General features: G+C 38.0%; 1 protein-coding gene and 1 long non-coding RNA gene across 3 annotated transcripts; one reads left to right on the top strand and one right to left on the bottom strand.

The window, feature by feature from the left end:
* Nucleotides 1-1053: 1053 nt before the first annotated feature.
* Nucleotides 1054-5159, bottom strand: msantd2 (Myb/SANT DNA binding domain containing 2). The gene is made up of 4 exons (XM_084400969.1): nucleotides 4680-5159; nucleotides 3158-3413; nucleotides 2486-2549; nucleotides 1054-2396 (listed from the first exon to the last, which is right to left on the bottom strand). Exons 1-4 carry the CDS (start codon nucleotides 5118-5120, stop codon nucleotides 1532-1534), a joined length of 1626 nt encoding a protein of 541 aa, XP_084257095.1. The 5' UTR covers nucleotides 5121-5159; the 3' UTR covers nucleotides 1054-1531.
* A 250-nt stretch (nucleotides 5160-5409) lies between these two features.
* LOC311285031 lies at nucleotides 5410-13140 on the top strand. 2 transcript variants are annotated; one of them, XR_014626295.1, is made up of 4 exons: nucleotides 5410-5581; nucleotides 5696-5841; nucleotides 8762-8855; nucleotides 12288-13140. It is a non-coding gene; the product is annotated as an uncharacterized lncRNA (long non-coding RNA). The 2 variants fall into 2 exon arrangements; XR_014626296.1 differs by lacking the exons at nucleotides 8762-8855; nucleotides 12288-13140 and adding an exon at nucleotides 7855-7982 and having other exon boundaries at nucleotides 5468-5581.
* Nucleotides 13141-13633: the final 493 nt, after the last annotated feature.

Raw genomic sequence — 13633 nt, forward strand, 5'->3', positions numbered from 1 at the left:
TGATTAGATAATTGCATTAATGAGAAATTGAACAGGTGTTCCTAATAATCCTTTAGGTGAGTGTATATAATACTATATATAACCATTAAGAAAAAATATATACAACATATTTACATCATACACACACAATTTTCTTAACTGTAAATCAGTTTCTGTCTGATTTACATTGAATTAGTTTAACAGTACTATTTTTTTAAGTAGGTTCTCATAGATGTAATTCTCATGTACGACTTTTGTACCTTTGGTATTTTTAAGAACACAAGTAATAACTGTTATCAGCTGTTCTGTAATGAAAAGCTAAATAATGATTTTATAAAGATTTGAAGGAAAAACCACAAGGATTAATTGAATACCCATGACATAAAGGTGTTGTGAACAAGCTGAAATCAATATATTTTAGTCATCATCCAATATTTTTAAACCAGAGAAATCGATCAGTAAAGCAAATAATAAATGTTTGGGGTTAGATAAAGTGTAGCAACCTCCATTGGGAGTGTTTTTGTTTCCTGGCCGAGGGAGAAACTCATCTCATATGACAGGCTAAGCAGGGAAATTAGACTTTGCGTTTGAATTATTGATTCTCTTAGCACATGCTCGACCAGCCAGCACTCCAACTACCTTTGCAACACCATAAAAGAGCTTTACTTACAAAGAACAAGTACACATTATGTTAAATAAAACACGATACTGTCTTCTGATTTGGGGTATAATTCACTGCATCAGGGTCAAATTGAACTAAAGTATTGCATGTTTTAAGAATTACAAAAAGCACTTTACTTCAAATGTTTGACAGGTACTTTGACATGCACTACTTAGGGCCTATAAGTAGTATTTATAATACATAATTCACTATTCTAGAATGACATTAATGGACACTTATTCTTTCAGCCACTCACAGATCTTTACTGCCACCTGCTGGTCACAAAAAAGGACCATCTCAAGTGCTCGAAATGTGGTGCAGAAAACTAATTTAAGATTTAATTAACATTATTGTGTTATTTTGAAAGGTTTGAATAAATACAAATACATAAAAAAAAAAAAAATGAACAGCACTTCATTTCATCAATTTATTTTTTTGTCCTTCCAAACATGTAAACAAGACTGTGACCTGGAAACAATCATACATAAAGACACCGTGTGAGCTCACAAATAAAAAACAAATATTGATAAACGGTTTATGAAAAACATTCTTCGAATGTTATAGTTGAAAATGCTGGAATGCTTGACAATATCAATATATACTCTTAAATATATATATTTATACTTCTATGTAGATAGACTTTATACTTAGATTAATTAAGAGTTCTCGTTGAGGATTCTTTTTTCCGGACAGTTCCTGCATTTGGATCTCTGTTGCACTGGCTCGAGAGATTAAAATAAAGGCAGTTTGCTCCCGTTTACGCTCCCTGATAAAGACAATTACTGCAAAGGAGACTACCGCCCCTTTCGGAGCAGACTGTGCCTGACATACCACATAAATACTTTGAGTTCAAGTCTAGATTTCAATTTCCTGGCAATTAATTGGCAAATGTTACAGCACATTCTTCTTGTTGAACTTTAACGAATAACCGATCGCAGTCTCTAAACATTCCAATAAAGATCCGGCGGAGAGAAAGTCCAGCTCCACCTCGATAAACTTAATGTAGATGTGTAATCCAGAGAGGGTGCTTTCCCTGGCCTGGCCGGTGCAGTTGTCCTGCAGGAATCTGGTTATGGCTGAAGGCTCCCCTCGTCCATAGTGTTTGCCTGAAGTCTGAAAGTGCTGGAACAGACATTGCTGTAGCGTCCTCTCCTCTGAAATGCCGAGGTAACAGTAAGTGACTTTGGCTGATGTCCTCTTGTCCTTCTCTACGCTCTCGCAATGGTCCGTCTCCTCCTCTTCCTGCGAGGATGAGGACTTGTCCTCTGTGCTAGACGAATTGGACCCGCTGGTCTCCTCGTAGCCTATGGCGTACAGGCCGTATGTTTTTGGGATGCCCCCTGGCAGGAGGTACTGGGAGCTGCTGCTGCACCCCGCCGCTCTCGTCTGTGCGATCGGGATCCAGTCCACCTCCATGTGCAGCTCCAAACAGCGAGCTTCGCTTATAGTGATGTCGAGGAATTTATAATACACGTTTTTCCAGTTCATCTTCTGCACCTTGGTCATGATCACCCTGCCCTCGACCTTCTCAGGGTTGAAGTATTCCCGTAGTCTTTTTCCCAGAGGGACCTGCGAGCTGATCTCCGCGTAGTGGTAGCGGATCTCCTCTCGCCACCGCGTGTTGTAGCCCACTCCGAAGATGGCCAGCTTATTGGACAGGTGGAGGCGGGAGAAGTCAGTCCATGTCTGAAAGTGCTCCCATTTGACCTCTACTGACTCGAGGATACGCATCACGTTCTGCATCACTTCCTGGCGCCTGTAGAAAGCATAAGGAGAGGAGGACGTGAGGAGAAATACTCGGAATATTTAAACATATTGGGAAATGGAGCACTGGTTCGAACTTACTGGGTGTGCTCAGATGGCTCCAGTCTTATCTGAAGAACTCTGGTTTTTGGAAGCTGGTTCTCCTCTGTGAAGGACAAGATTGAATTATATGGCGTATTAGAAATACACATTTTTGTGGCATCAGATTTTTTTTCACAGATTGAGGTTGATAACTAGGCCCAACTGGCACACTTTTATAACATTTAGATGGCTGAGTTGAATTTTCATCAGTCATTACTCCAGTCTTTGGTGTCACGTGATCCTTCAGAAAGCATTTTAATATGTCGATTTGGTGCTCAAGACACATTTCTTATTATCAATGTTTTTGTGGAAATCATGATGCATTTTTTAGGATTCTTTGATGAATAGAGAGTTCAAAAAGATTGGCATTAATTAGATTTTTTTGTAATGATGTAAAAGTCTTCAATATTATTTTAATATTCACTTTTGATCAGTTTAATGTGTACTTGCTGAATAAAAGTATTGATTATTTAAAAGAAATAATACTTTTTCAACACTGTATGTAAAATGATGTAATTACATTTTCTGGAAATCAGTAGAGCTTCATGAGGAATTCTGTGGAAGCAGAAATCAAGTAGGACTCTTTTGGATGCCTGCCTTGATTTTTAACCATCTCCTTTTTAAAGACAGAGGATATTACATTTGTGGCTTTAAACGTATTAACACTTTCACCTGTCTCTATGTCTCCCTCATTGAAGGCCGCAGAAAGGTCCTGATTGCACCAGTCCTCCTGAGAGTAGTCCTCCATAGTACTGCCGTCTGACTCCATCTCCTGGTAGAGGCCGCTGCTGTTGATCAGCACAGGCTGACAGCTTTGGGAATCCCAGCCGCCCTGCCCAAACACCTTCTCCAGCTGCTCGATGGAGTAACTGCTCTTCCTCTTCCCAATGCCGTGCTCCTTCACTCGGCTATAACACCTTCTAAGTGTCTGCAGAGGACCACAGGGATCAAAGTCATGTTTATAAAAGCAGTAATACACGTGAAGATGGAACACTGCATTTGAACCAATTCTGAGGAATAGATCACAAATAAGCACTTGCTCCTTATAAACCGTGAACAACTACTTTCTAAGTACTTATGCCCTTAAAAAGCACTGACTCACACTTAAAAAGACACGCTCAATTTCCTTGATTAACTTCTCTAATCTGATAGCACCTCAGCTTGCATGGCCTTATGAAATACAAATGTGCACACTAGATACTTACTCAGAGTCTCGGACATCATACAAATTTGACATACTGCTTTTTGCATACTATATAGCAGAGACATATGCATATTCAGACATTTTCAGTTGGTGTGGTGTAGCAATAATCCTGTAGAAATAAATCTGATCATACTGATTTCAAACCAACCTTTATGTGTGTGTGTGTGTGTGTGTGTGTATATATATATATATATAGCCTATATATATATATATATATATATATATATATATATATATATACTCAGATATATTAACCGTTTGTGTACCATGAATTGGTACATTTTTCTCGGAACGCTTTTGTAAGAGATTTTAATCTAAATAAGATGTTTTCTGATTAAATAAAATAAGCCTAATACATAAAAACCACAAGACACAACCGGAAAACAGTGGTTATATATAAATATATTTTAAGTTTTGATCGAAATTATTGCTAGGGACATATCAGTGTCACTGGATATTGGTAGGGACGCGTCCCTACTAAATTCTACGCCCCTGATATATATATATATATATATATATATATATATACATTTTCTATACAAATAGAAAATAGAAAACAAACCTAGATTAATTTAAATGTCAAATTATATAGGCTATATGATGAAACGTAAATCACTTTGATGTTGTGGTGGGTAGCATATATGTGATTTCACAGGTATATGCTGAAGCAGGCAGGACGGACAATGAAGCTTTTGTGTTTCTATGTGAATATGTGATATCTAAAGTGCAATGCCCTAATCACAGCCATTTTGTCATCTTCACCAAAGCTCTGTGGAGCAGAGACAATCTTCCATAAACATGACAACAACTCCATGTTCACAACTGACAGCCATCGGTCTAATAAGCCTGCCCTGAGGTGAGACAGATAGTGTTTTGCTTTTGACAGCTTCACTAAAGCCCTATGTAACAAAAACAAACTGCCAAACAAACATGACAACAAGTCTCTGAGCATATCCGAGTGACAGCCATGTGTTTCGATGTGTTATTTACCTTCATCCTCTCTCGACACTGGGATGGGGTCCTTTCATAACCGAGCTCTGACAGCGCTCTGGACACCCGCTCGTACATCGCTGGTCCCGGCGCCTTGCCAGAAAACACCGTCCCGGCCACCTCCAGCTGCTGCATCCGCGCCTCCGCCAGCCTCTCGTTGCCCCACACGGCGATCAGCGCGTTGGTTTCGGACGGTGTCCACGACATGCCTCGACAAGCAGTGAAGCTGTTGGATGCAGAGGCCGATCCACTCCGGCCTGCGCCCCCGGACAGCGCAGCCCCGACGTTCAGAGGAGAGAATCTGTTAGGGGTGGAGGGGTTGGAATGGTATTGGTTGCTGTCACTTAGATCCTCGGATTCTGGGGAAGGAACCTCGGTTTTGGGAATCTTCAGAGGCACCGATATATCAGGAGAACGCTCGGCGTTACTGGGGGCCGCCATCTTGCCTCTGTTGCTAAGGGGAGGGGGCAGAGAGGAAGCGCGCACGCGCGCTTACTCCAAGCGAGATTGACAGCTTCATAATGACAGTTCAGCGTTATCATGTTTGCATGATACTTTATGTTTTCATTATAGCTAATAATATTAAATGCAAATTACTATAAGTAATTATTATGAAAAGTGATAGTTATATATAGACAGTTTATATGTATAATTTGAATTAATGTCACTGTTTTTAAGTATAATATTAATAATAATATGATATATATTAAATAGTGCTGATACAAAATATACCCGCATTGGGACCATAGACTGTGATTGGGACGCATCGCCGTTTGTATCACTCCGCTTGACCAAGTTCGCGGCGTTCTTCCTTGTGAACGGTGCGGAGTGAAAGCAGATTTGGCTGTTGCAAATAGCAGATTTTAAGAAAGTCGAGGCGTCGGTGTTTCCTTTTGCAAACGGTAGCGATGCTGTGAGAATTTTAATTGCAGCATAGAATGTAGGCTTGAAGTTTAAGTCAAGTGTTTTGCTTCCAAAATCATTCGCCTCGTGTCGTGTTTCTCTTGTTTCATTAGCGGGGAATTGAAAACCTGGACTGAAGCTGGACTGGGTTACATAATGCTCTGAGAAGGAAAGTAAACTCTGTCGGTCTGTTCTAAAGTTCCAGACTCCAGAAAGACAGGGCTTTCAATCGGTGCCTTGCTGTCGGTGGCCTTAAAAAGTAAGTTAACCAATATAATGTTATAAATAGCTTGGTTTTAACACTGTTAAATAAGTGCTATCATAAGAACAAGAAAACTGTTTTCTTAACAACAGCACGGATGTCATATAATAATTATATATTACGCAAATAAATAAATAAATATGACAGTTCATATTTACCATGTCATCAGTGCAACTGGTGCAGCAGCAAAATCTCTTTTGTATTTAATACAAATTGCAATTTATATATGTAAAACATGAACTACTATTATTATTATTTAAATATTCAAATTAATTACCCATTTTAGGGATGCGCATTTTCCTTTGCTGCAATATGTCTATTATATTTCCACTACCTGTGTATTACAAGCGACAATACCACTGCTGACCAATAGGTGGGGCTGCTCATCGTTTCACTCTGCCTTGCGTCCATAGACTGTAAGACTGCGTCTGATAGAGTTTGTCAAAGTGGCAACACCAGGCTTTGCAAATTTTACTTGAATAATTAAATGAGTAAACGTATGTCAAATATGCATTTTGCTTGTGTTTTTATTAAAATAATGAATGTAATCATGCCTTTTTCTTTTATAATAAAATGCTACGCATAAAATAACAGCTTTAGATTCCCTATTTTGCCGGTATCTTTTTTTTATGTCCTTTTTAATTCAGTATAATGTAGTTTGTCATAGACAAGTTTTGATTCTGGCAGCCACACATGTGCATTGGAGATGAAATTTGTTATACCCACAGAAGCCTGCATGAATCACTTCTTAAGTAATGCAAATGATGATGCTGTCAAGTTATTTATTTGTGCTGAAAAAAAAAAGGGGTATTATTGAACAATAATCCTATAGGGATTATATTTTAACTGAGCTATAAATCACGTGATTTAACAGAGTCTATTTAAGGTCAAAGGTTATAACCGTTTTAAGAACAGTGAACTGTCCTGACGCCATTTTCTGTCTGTATTTGAGTGTTTTCTGACAACTTCATTGTGTTTGATGTCTGCTAAAGGTTAGATGTAGAGTCAGGAGACAGTATAACCTTTAAAAAACCCAAATATGACAAGATTGTGTCTTCTCTTGAGTTTCTAAAAGTACCAGTATGTTAATGCAAAGATTTTCATGAGCACATGGCGATGGAACCTGAATACTAAGCTGTAGCTGCATACAGTACATCCTAATAAAGCTATTATTTTGTTTTCCATACAACTTTTTATTACAAAACTATAAAAGAATCCTAAACTTATATTTGCTATTATTTTACAAATTAAGAGCAAACCTATGCGGCTGATTCAATTGTGTATGGATTTAGCCTAAGGTGTTCGTTTCTCATCAAGATGCATTATAAAGAATCCCTCAACCATGATGAATATGAATAATAAAGAGCCGCAACCTCGTATTGTAAAAATTGGCTTTGTACTACAACACTGGACAGTATATTTGTGAATGCAAATCTAAAATGGGAATCTGTTAGCGTATGCATATTATACCTCACAGCCCATGCATTGCCATACCTTCAGCTTAATGAGGGAATGGATATGTTTGCTCATGATCAGAAGCATGGCCTTCTGATTAGACTTGCTCTAGAGGCATTTCTAAACGTCTTGCCGACATTAAGAGGAGCACTTCTTAGTCAGATCACATAGTAACTCACCGGCTTCGTGAAATCAAGCACTTTTTTTTTATCATCAGTGAAGTCACGAAAGCCCTTTAAATGGCTGAATGTGAGAGAAATTGTAATGACCCTCTGACACATTAAGGGGCGTTGAGAAAGCGAAGATAATTACGATTATTATTTCATAATTTAGCATTTTAGTAAAGATGCTGGAAGCATTTAAGTGAATTTGTGTCGGAGAGATTGCTTTTAGGATTGGCAGGCAAAATTCCTTAGCATTTTATAAAGCCCAAAGTGCCTATTTGCATAATGTCTAATGGGCAGAGATATTTCCGTTTATCCCCTACGAACACAAATTCGCACATGCATTCACAGTCAATTAGAGCAAATTGTGATTTAAATTTTTTTTTTCTAGTTTTGGAGGTGAGGATGTTTTCATACACAACCTCTGCATGGCATGATGGTTGCCAGGAAGCAATTTTGGATCTTCAGGGTGTCCGCGCTGACTGACCCCCTACAGGGTCACAGATGTGCTACTTGTCCGACAAAGTGAGTTCTGCCAAGATTCCTCCTGCAATGCCATTCCATGCTTTCACCTATAAGACATATCAAGCCTAAAACCCCAAGAGCTTTTACTTGACATAAAGAGAGTTGATTCGGATCTCCATTTCGTTCTAGAATCCAGAAATTCTGCCAGCGATACTGATGGATTCTTGCACTCTTTTTTGTATGAGTGAGTCGTCAATGATTGGAGCTTTTTACACCCATCTTCAAATTCTGTTTCATCTCATCTCCCTCGACTGGCTTTAGATCAGACCATTATCACGGTGGTGTGAACGATCATTAGATTCACTCAGTGGCGCGGCTGATTGCAGCACCTGCAGACTCCAGCTCAGAGAAAAAGCACATTTTTGGTTTGGAGGCTTTCATTATGAGGCAGCCTTCTCTCTTTTCTCACCTAAAGCATCATGAAATCACACTGAAATACTCAAATATGTGCATTTTTTCATTCCTACATTTTGTGTTATACGTGACATTAAAGAGAGCTGAATAGTTTTTGTGCCTTGAGGAATTATAGATGAACCTATTTTTGATTCTTCAAACCATATTTGATTCTTGATTCTATGCTTGATGTTTCCCCCCTGAGTTTTTAGTTAAAGCTTTAATGTTTAATTAAAAATAATGTGTATAGAATCGGTTAGCTTGTCAAACATTTGGTAATTGTAATCATAAAGAAAGAGAAATGTTTAACTGAATTGATTAAACTGATGTGTTTTAAAATGAAGGACATTCATTGTTTTTTTTTTTTTTTTTTCATACAGGCTGAGACACCAGTTCAGTCAGGCAGTGGAATCGCTTTCAAGTTTTTTTGGAGGCAATTCTGAAAGAGAGGCGATTCTCAGGTTCAACGTGTTGGTGAGTTGTTAACTTGAATCACTGCGAGTCAGACATGTCTGAAAGAGACATTCTTCGTTCAATCACAGTGCATTGACTAGCTTGAAATCGGTTTGAGGGATTCATTCTCAATCGTGAACAAATCGCTCAGGGTTGTGTTTCCCGTACAACTATTTTACTCACTGCTTAACCACCATAGTATTATGCATTGTTGGAACTAGTAAAAACTGTATCCACCTTATTAACTTTGTCACACATCCGTTGTTCAATCTGAACTAGAGCACATTCGCAAAACCTACTTAATGGTTTTGCTGACTTTAAAAGTTTGTGAGCTTTACAAAGTATTTATTTTATATTTTTTGAATACTCTGTTGTACTAATATTCATAATTTTTGTAGCTTCCTCTCTTTTTCTCTGTTTTACATTTGAATGCATAATGTAAAAAAAAAAAAGGAAAGTTTTATCCTTTAAAACTCATCTTTGAGCACCAAAAAGACATATTTAAGCATTTTCTCCTTGAAAAAAATGCCTTAAAATAGCTTGAATGTAACTCTACACCCTTGCCTCATTTAGTATAAACGGTTCTATGAATATGCAAATTAGCTCTGCCTCCACTCACTCGCACCAGGTTTGAGATCCACTCGTTGATGATCACACATTGACGTGATTGGTTACAAGGTAGTTTGTGACTTTAGAAACACCAGCAATTTCAAACCGCGTTTTTGAGACTGTCTTTTGTTTGCATTTTTAAGGAGAAAATACTCAGCAATGGTGTTGACTTATGAATTTACACATGGTTTGTCTTAAAGCCTATTAAAAACACCACATAGACAAATAAACAATATTAAAACCTTGATTTTTACCACAGGGGGACTTTAAAAAAAACTAGAGCTTTTCAAAAACTACACTTTCATTCTATTGATTTTCTTTAAAAATATGTAATGAAATATATAGATTGAAATGCATGCTAGCTTGCTTATTTTTCTCAAGAGCATGATCTATTTAAGTCCAAATACTAACAAGAAACTATTCTTCTAACCATATGTCGAGAGCTGAAGCTTTGACCACACAACTTTGCGATGTTGTTTGCGAAAGTTTGTCGTGTAGCAAGGTATGTTGTTATGGGAAGAAGGAGGCGGGAACCGGTGAACATTTAAACACTTGTATAATAAAACAAACACAAAACGAAAGTAAAAGCGCCAGCCTTCAGTCCAGGCCTGGTCCTCTCTCGTCCTTCACTGTTGTTGCATTCTCTCACTGCCCTCGGCCTCGTCCTGCTGCTATGGTTTTAGGGAAAACTATGGTTTAGTTGCTAACGATGGAACTCGTAACTAGGGATGTCCCGATAGATACCACTTTTTCACTTCCGATACCGATACCGATGCCGCAGCTTTGGCTATTTGCCGATACCGATATCAATCCGATATTTTTATTTTATTCTTGAACTAATACTAATAATAATAAAATATAATGGAAGCACTTTGCTCAATTAGCCACATAAAAACATCTCACTCAAATGGAGAACAAATACTTCTCCAGTATATAGTCCACAACAACAGCTGATAATGAAAGACTGCCAGCCTTTATTCAAGACCTTGAGATATGTTTGGTAACCTGAATGAATTTAAAATTAATTTGCTATATTTCAGATCAATATATTTGTTTCCTTAAAATTTTAAGTAACTTTAACTTTATTCTCATCTGAATTATAAATAATTTATTTCTGTATAAAATAATACTACTTTTTAAAAAACACATTTGATTTTCTTTTTTATTCAATGTAGAATGTGTAACTTAAAAATAAACAGATTAGTGCTGTGTTTTAGGACAAGAAATGAAAACCAATGCAATGATGAATGTCCAAAAGATGAGATCATTTTTGCTTTTAAACAGCGCGTGTGTGTGTGTGTGTGTGTGTGTGTGTGTGATTTTGGTTGGGTGACAGTTACAGTTTGACAAGAGTTTACAGTTTGACAAAAGCACAATGTTGTGTTTTACACAAATATAAGTAGGCTAAACACTTTTTGCAGTTTTAATGATGTCCTATATGAAAATGACGGAGTATGTTTTTGTTTCGTTTCCACTGTTCGATCGCGCCCGTGCCTCTCTCTCTCTGATACACACACACACACACACACACTCCAGCATTGCAATCTTGACATCGCAGCCTGTTCATTTTGCTGCATTCACATCAAACGCGAATAGAGCGTCAAATTTGCGTATATCGCGTCTATCGATGCTTGAACAGTTTGAATCCATTCGCGCGTCCAAACCGAATAGGACGCGCCGCGCGCGTATAGTGATAAAGTGAGCGTTTGAAGCGATATCGATATAGACGCGCGTTCAGAGCTAAGGCGGGGCTACAGATTAGGTGTCCCTAAAGAACCCGCATATGCGCGTATCTAACAGTAACGTTAGTTCCGTATTACATTAATTAATGTGCACGCGAGATTTATTTATTTTAAAATCCATGCACCGAACGTACGTTCAGTAGGAATACGTACCGTTCCACCCCTAATGGGTATCGGATCATAGGTATCGGATAATTTTTTTTCTCCCTTCCGATATCCGATCTAGCATTTTGGGCCAGTATCGGCACGATACCGATGCCGTGGATCGGATCGGGACATCCCTACTCGTAACCATATTTAGCTAATGATGGTTTTGGAAAATGCACCCCAGACCAGTTTTGTGGATCATTTCAAATGATTCATTGAAAATATTTGACTCAAAAGAATGATTTATTCACAAATCAGTAGGGGTGTTCCAATTCATTTATGTTACAATTCAGTTCGAATCATGATACTGCTGTCAAGAAGATACAGTACTCTTACGATACTTTGAACAAAGCCAAAATAGAGTTAAAATGGTAAATTGTTAACAAAAAGTATTAATTCATTAAATAATTAGTACTATTAGTAATTAAATGTGTCTAAACTTTTTTTGGAGGGTGAACTATACACACGGTACATATTGTTGCTCACAATATACATATATGTCACAATATATCACAATACAAATATGGACATTGTTCTTTTTGTATGGTGATGTATTGTGACACAATATATTGTTAAACCTTGACAAATCAGACATTGCTACATTCAAAAAGCCACTTTCTTTACATGTTTTTTTTTTTTACTTATAGTTGTATTTCCACATTAAGCTGAGAAAGAAGTATTTAAAAAAAATTGTTATATGTTATAATGTAATTTTTTCACTTAATATGCAGTTTACAAACCTTATGATTTATGTAAATAGGTGATCATTTGCTACTTTGAGTGGAAAACCACTCTGACATCCTCACCGTGCCAAATGAATACCTAAACAGACAAATTAAAATGACACCACATGCCAGAGAGATTCATATGGGCAGCATCCTTTAGTTCATTATGTTATTCCGTCATCCCAAATTCTCCTGCATGTCTTCAAACAAAAGCCTCTCTTGCTCATCAGACAGATAAAGACGAGGCCTCTTACGTGGCCACCCACCGCCCCGATGAGAATTTACCTCAGCACCTCTCGCAGATGGGACCTGGTCCCGTGGGAGCGCCGGATCCGTGGCTAACCCCCCCTCTGGCGGCGAGGACCAGGTGTTTCCCCTCAGTCAGACACCAAGGTAATTCATCGGCGGCTCCAAAACACACGTGCACCCTCATCAGCAGGCCCTCACTGGAGAGCAACTTTACATTAAAGACTTGTCTCATTAGAGCGCAGCGGACACGGCCAAGGCTAATGAGAGAGGCTGTGATGACGGCATGCTCTGATATTCAAGTGCAATAACAGATCACGGTCAGGGCCAAAGCCATGTCACGCCTGGATGATGGTGAATGGGAAGGGTGCTGTGACGTTGGCTTAGATGGCATCCAAGTTCAAGGCTCAGCAAGATTGTATTGATGTTGGCCGTCTCTATGTGCGTGTCGAGGGAGTTGCTGTTTAAGAAGGAGTCTTGTACTGAACTGTGCCAGATAGAGAGAGTTAAACACATTTGGTAAACACATTTGGTCAGATCCTCTGAGATTCATCTTGCTGTTTTTCAGTGGTTAGTGGAGGTTTTTTTCCAGATGATTGAATTTATGTGCGCATGTAATGTAATTATCAAAGCGCATGTTACATGTAATGTAAAAAGTCACATTTTGTTGTATCATTTAATCTATTGTTAAAGTTGAGATGAGACCCAGTGCACTTCTTCGTTTTGCTAAACAAAGCGAATATGTCTGGTCTTAAGGTGCTTTCACATTAGCGAAATTTCACTGGCAAAATAGGTTCACTGTCAATAGTGTAGCAATGAATAGAGCACACCTCACACAAGGTATGTTTACTTATTTTTGTCAATCCGGATTCTGAATGAATCCAGCTATGGTGTTCTGAGTGGTCAAAAAAGCATTTTTACAATACAGGGCTGTGTTTCTCAAAAGCACAGTGAGCTAAGTTTATCATAGAGACCATTGGTGGCAATGGTTCTACGATCTACTTAGGCTTACAATGTTTTTGGGAAATGCAGTACAGATTTTTTCAGAACAACTTTACAGTGATAAACAGAAAAATAATGATTCCATGATGCAAACAGAAATCAATTCTGCTGTAAAGAAGCTCTAAAAAGAAAGCTGAAGTCAATTCAATGTTGATTCCGTTCTGTTCAATAAGTGTGTAAGCAAGTCTCTAGGGATTGGGTCTCATTCTAAGTCAGTTTAAATTAACAAAATATTATTAATAGATTAAAATAATTTAACTTTAATCTAAAATAAAATGCTTAGAATTAATACATACATTCGAGATGTAAGCTGAAATAATGTTTCTTT

The sequence above is a fragment of the Rutilus rutilus genome (assembly GCF_951802725.1).
Source record: "Rutilus rutilus genome assembly, chromosome: 25".
Classification (NCBI taxonomy): domain Eukaryota; kingdom Metazoa; phylum Chordata; class Actinopteri; order Cypriniformes; family Leuciscidae; genus Rutilus; species Rutilus rutilus.